Source organism: Grampus griseus, assembly GCF_964374135.1.
Source record: "Grampus griseus genome assembly, chromosome: 1".
In the NCBI taxonomy this organism is placed as follows: domain Eukaryota; kingdom Metazoa; phylum Chordata; class Mammalia; order Artiodactyla; family Delphinidae; genus Grampus; species Grampus griseus.
Window position 1 is genome coordinate 58,859,177 of NC_139017.1, and position 6,216 is coordinate 58,865,392.

General features: G+C 44.0%; 1 protein-coding gene across 2 annotated transcripts in view; it reads right to left on the reverse strand.

Moving 5' to 3' along the window:
- ASTN1 (astrotactin 1) overlaps positions 1–829 on the reverse strand; it is a gene marked incomplete at its 5' end in the record, with an annotated part of 320,320 nt that extends 319,491 nt beyond the window's left edge. For both annotated transcript variants that reach the window (XM_082675767.1, XM_082675766.1), the window contains one exon: positions 547–829. In XM_082675767.1, coding sequence (XP_082531893.1) covers positions 547–829 — 283 coding nt within the window. The remainder of the gene's footprint in view (positions 1–546) is intronic.
- Between the last annotated feature and the right edge of the window lie 5,387 nt (positions 830–6,216).

Consider the following 6,216-nt stretch of genomic DNA (forward strand, 5'->3'; position numbering starts at 1 on the left):
AAGAAGGCCAGAGAGTTTCAGCAACCTGGTGACAGAAAAAGAGCTCTCAGTGAGTGAATACTGGAGATTCAGCCAGTGCAATCTGGCCTGCACATACCTGGCTAGGTGGGTACTGGATACCTATTTCTAACTCCCCCAGGGGATGCTGTGGGTGGAGATGGGGGCCCAGGGAGTGTGAAGCAAAGAACTGAGCATGTGGCCTGGGAGTGGGAAAAGGGCTTCTGGGAGGTGAGCTGGGAACTGCCAAGAAGTGCGCTGTCAACGTGCTTCTGAATGAAAGCTGGGAGGTCAAGGCTGGGAAAGGTTTCAGAGAGACTCCTGCAACCTGTTTCTTTGGGGTAGGGCGGCTGAGAGGAGGTGGAAGGCCCAGCTTTGAGGCGCCAGTCTGCAAGTCGGTGTGGAGAATGGTCTGGGAATGGGGCGGATCCAGGGAGGTAGGAGTGGGGGAGGGGAGGTCGCCGGCGAGTGGGTGTGGAGAGCGAGCCCGAGTGGGGGGGGGGGGGGTGAGGGCGCCGGGCCAGCGCCTCGACCTCCCCCGGGACTCACCCAGCACGAAGTAGGGCAGCTCCGTGTTCTCCAGGTCGTCCACCACGACCATTTCTCCCGGGAAGTCGTTGCGTACCGAGAAGAGGAGCTTGGGCTCGGAGGCCGAGGGGCTGTGCATGATACTCAAGTCGTTCTCGCGCAGGAAAGGCAGCGCCGACACCGTGATGCTCTTCAGCTTGCACTCCAGCTCCTTGGAAGGATCCACGTCGCCCGCGGCCGTGGCCAGCACCGCCGCCGGCCCCCAGCAGCAGGCGAGCAGGGCGCAGAGCCCGGCTAAAGCCATCTTGAGCCCCGGCCGCCTTCCTCCCAGCGCCGCGAAGGTGGGGGAGGCAGCGAGCGGGAGGGAGCGAGCGAGCGAGCGCGGGAGGCGGGGGACGTTGGGGAGGAGATGTGGAGCCGGGAAAGCTCTGGTCCTCGGAATGAGACGCCGCTAGCCTGGTGCAGGACTTAAGCGCTGATGCCTGGAGAGCCCGCGCTCTTTGTTTCCCGGAGCTGCTTATCTGGGGAAGGGAAAAGAGGGGTGGGGGGAGGTGGGGAGTGGAGAAAAGGAGAAGGAAGGACGTCGGAGGAAAGAGGAAGGGAGCTGAAGATTCTAGGGAATCAGGTCAGTCCTCAGTAGGCTGCAGGTGCTGCCGCCTTTCTCCTCCTTTTCATCCCTCGGCAGGAGCACGCTCCTGGCTATAAACTACCTGCACAGCTTTTTTTTTTTTTTTTTAACCGTTTTTGCAATGCAAAATATTCCCTCTCGCATTATCTTCCAGATGCCTTGGGGAGGACACACACACACACACACACACACACACACACCGCTTATAAGGTGCTTCCTCAGAGCAGGTGATGGGGGTCTCTAGATCCAAATACGCCCCCAGTTATTTTGTAGATGTAGGTGGTCCCAGTCTTCTTTACCCACTAAAATTGGATTTGTATATTGGATAAGCGTGTACTGGTATAAATGCACGTGTGTATTATTACTCAGCACTAACTTTGCAGAAATATTTAAAGGAAATATTCTGTATGTAGATATACATAGATGGTATGAATAACAAAGAACAGAGCCAGTGTACTGCATACAGTTAAGCAGGAGACCCGAACTTTTATTTGCAATTTCTCTCTGCCTCTTCAGTTTCATTTCTGTTACAAACGTTATCTATGATAAGCAATATAAAGATAATTTGGGGCATGCTATAATTGAGAGAAAAAGTAGAGCTAACTCAAAGAAATGTTAAGCTTTTAGTTTTTAGAGAATCCAGTAAACAGAACAGAGCTGGAAGAAAATTTGAGAAAAACAAAGTTTCTAAGCACCCTTAACAAATGGAAAAGGAATAAAAGAATATCCTTGGGCATGGGCCAAGTCAATCCCAGCCCAATCAAGAGTAGAGCAGGGTAGATAACAACAACAACAACAACATTAACAACAGAAACCCACATAAATTTTCTTTCCATTAGTGCTGGACAGTGATACCTTAGCAAAATAACGACAGTAAACTGTGACAGAAAAGTGATGTTTGTATGTGCTGGTATCTGATGAGTAATTGAACTTTCACACGATAACCTATAACTTATTTCAAAAGTTTGCCAAAACTACACAACACTGTAGATCAACTATACTTCAATTTTAAAAAAGTTTGCCTCTCCAACATCATTTATTCAGTGCTGACTTAAATACTAGGTGCTGTAAGACTATGTTATAAATAACTCCTAATCTCTAGGAATTTAATGTACCACCCTCTTCAAAGTGGACCCCCACTTTAGAAACAATTTCATTCTCATCCTAGCTGGTGTCAATTTATTGGCAAATGTGAATGTATGTCCTTTAAAAGAATTTTAAAAAGCTTTTGCCATATATTTCACAAGGTTACTCTAGTTGATGAATGGGAATAGAGAAAATGAGGCATATTTAAGGTCATGTTTAAGGAGTGAAAGGCCTGCTTACCAGAAAAGAAAACAAAAATACTTCATTACAAGTTAAGTTTTTGTTTTTTTAATTTGACATATCTGAGAACTAACCCAGAGATATATTACCATGTAGCATTGCAAAGTACTGCAAAAACCATTTATCAGCTAATGACCTTTCTAAAACTCATCTTCATAGGAGATACTGCGGGAGAGAAAGACCCCATGATACTTTTTTTGTCTACTCTCTCTAGCATAAAAAAGCAGTATTAACTTAGTTACTCAAGGTTTACCATTGAAAAATCAGAGCGGATAACAAGAAAATACACTTAGCCTTAGAATGTGAGAAATGGCACGAAACTACCAGATCATCTATTAGTCCAGTCTCTCATTTAACAGATGAGGAAGTTGAGGACAGTGAAATACTGAGGTGTTTTACCCAAGATCAATATGCCAAGAAGGGGTGGGGGAGCTAAGGCCACAAACAAGATTTCTTTGCCTAGGGCTTTCTCCACTACACAGTTATGGGACATCTAGGTGTACCCATGGATAGTCGTTGGACTTAATGGCCCCCAGTAATTCATTCAGTAAACATCTGCATACCTACCATATGCTAAGCATCAGCAGATAGACTGAGCATCAGCAGATTCTAGGAAAAATATTGTTCCTGCTTTTGAGTAGCATATAATCTACTATTGTTTTGAAATCTTTCTTCCCAATTTTCTGATGTGTCTTGAGTCATTTTAGAAAACCCGAGTGAACCATTTGATGTTGATTTTCTAATAAGTCAATATCTACTTTGCTTATCTGTAGACATTTTTACATGCTTATATTTTTACCTGCTTTCTTATTCACAGTTACAAGAAAAAGAGTACATGGATCAAATGTCCATTTAAAAGTGTATATTGAGGCTCCCCTGGTGATGCAATGGTTAAGAATCCGCCTGCCATTGCAGGGGACACAGGGTTCGAGCCCTGGTCTGGGAAGATCCCACATGCCGCGGAGAAACTAAGCCCAAGGGGCACAACTACTGAGCCTATGCTCTAGAGCCCGCGAGCCACAACTACTGAGCTTGCGTGCCACAACTACTGAAGCCCGCACGCCACAACTACTGAAGCCCGCGCACCTAGAGCCTGTGCTTCACAACAAGAGAAGCCACCGCAACGAGAAGCCCGCGCACCACAAGGAAGAGTAGCCCCTGCTCGCCGCAACTAGAGAAAGCCCGTGCACAGCAACGAAGACCCAACGCAGCCAAAAATAAATATTTTTTTAAGTATATATATATATATATATATGTTGATATGATCAAGTTACTTTAAAAATAGTGTATACTGAGTTGGAAAGACTTGGAATTGGTGTCTCAAGCCTTTAAAGACCTCCTTCTCTGTGAAAGTGTCGAGCAAGAAGACTATGCAAATAAAAAGAGATAATATATTGTCAGGGCACTGGATTCCTGTAAACATGCATACACTGTCACATGGTCTTCTTTTAGGGAATTAAGTACCTAGAGATGGGGGAGAGGGTGAAGTTCACAGAAACTAGACCATCTATTCTGTACAATGTTTTACATTTAAATGGGGCTGGGAGAAATTTGTGTGCAGCTACATAATTACGTTTCTGTACAGGCAACATGATGTGGTGAGACAACAGACTTGGAGTCAAGTCTCAACTCCATAATTTACTTATTTGGAGATGAGCCTGGACCATTCTTACCTTCATTGTCCCCCTCAATAAAATGGGGCCAGTGATCTCTGCCCATCGCACAGGCCACAGATAATATAAGTACAAGTACTTATACTTGTTTTCTCCCGAGGTCCAAATTCCTATATTCCAGTACCAACAGCCTTGCTCCTTGATCCTTATAATAGCTTGTGAATGCTTTCCCTGCTATTAACCTGTTCTTTAGACAACTACCAGATTGATCTTCGTGAAATCTTGCTTTCCTCGTGCCATTCTAAAGTTTTTCTTTTCCTACAGGATAAAGTTCGAACACCATAGTTTCGAAATTCAAACCTTCCAAGTTTCATACGATTTATTCTCTTAGCTGTATTGCTTACTACACTATCCCCTTCCCCTCCCCCAACAACACACATACACAGCCCCATCGAATTAAAGCCCGTTCTCCATTTTCACTCCTCCCACGCCATTCTGTCCACCTGGAACGCACCACTCTGTTCTCCAGATTATCCCTTCTCTGCAGGCAAATCTCAGGCCTTATCTATGTAGTGAGAACTTCCATCACTCCCTTCTCTCATAGCTCCTCTCACAGATCCCTTACACACACACACACACACACACACGCACACCCCACATTAGGAGGCCAAGGGTCATATCCCAATACAGTGTTTTGCATTCAACATTCTTATTAAAAAAATAGAAACAATAATACATGCTTTTTAGAATATGTGTGAGAAGGAAATGAGAGTATGTATATAAAGAATTTAACATTTTAGGCGTTTAGTTGGTGCTCAGTAGTGATATTTTGCCATTATCTGCTCTTCAATTATTTCAGAAAGAAAATAGGCTTCTTTTTTTTTTTTTTTTTTGTGGTACGCGGGCCTCTCACTGTTGTGCCCTCTCCCGTTGCGGAGCACAGGCTCCAGACGCGCAGGCCCAGCGGCCATGGCTCACGGGCCCAGCCGCTCCTCGGCATGTGGCATCTTCCCGGACAGGGGCACGAACCCACGTCTCCTGCATCAGCAGGCGGACTCTCAACCACTGCGCCACCAAGGAAGCCCAAAAATAGGCTTCTTTCATGAGAGTTTCATGAGATTTTTTTTCCCATGTAGTAGCCAAAAGCAAACTAAATGATTTATGATCTTTGGCGTATATCCAGGATAAATGATTGTATGTATCCATCAAAAGAATGAAGATCATTCATAGCAGGTTTATTCATAACAGACAAAAATGGAAGGAACCCAAATATGCATCAATAGGAGAATGGGTAAATAGCATTTAGTCATGTGATGGAATACTACACAGCAGTAAAATAATAAACATGCAACTACGTGGGTGAATCTCGCAGACATAATAAGTGAATGAAACCAGACACAGAAGGGTGTATCCTATAAGAGTCTACATTTATGAACTTCAAGACCAGGTAACATTAATCTTTGGTGCTAGAAGTCAGAACAGTGGTTATCTGTATGAGGAGGGGAGTTTTGACTGAGAATGTCAGGACGAGCTTCCTGGAAATGCTGTGGGTGGTGGCCACATGGATGCATATTTAGGCAAAAATTTATCAAACTGTACACTTGTGGAATTTTGTGATGTCTATTATACCTCAATAAAGTGTTTTTTACATGGCTTAGGACTCCATAGGAGAAGAAAGCAGAGGCAAGTTTTTCTTTTTACAAGTTGTTTTCTTGTTTCCCAACTCTATACCCCCTTTACTTCTCCTTTAGAGGTTTTGGAAATTTTATCTTTCTTTCCATCGAGATTGGTAATCATTTATTCAACTACTCATTTCATTTACCCACTCCTTTCTACTATTTTTATGAGAGTCTCAACACTTGGCATCTTGTCATCTGCAACAAGTTCAGGGGGCCTCTGTCTCTAGGAAGCACAGGAGTAAATAACTCAGGAGTTGGACAGCGGCAGATTTAGGCTTTCACTGGATATTATTTTACTTAGTAAAATATTATTATATTTTACTTAGATATTTTATCCTGAAGACTATTCTCTGACATGTTTTGTTAGCTTAGGCAAACAGATACCTACAGTATGGAGAGGTAAGTTCAAACCTATATAAGATACAGAGGAGGGAATGGAGGTGAA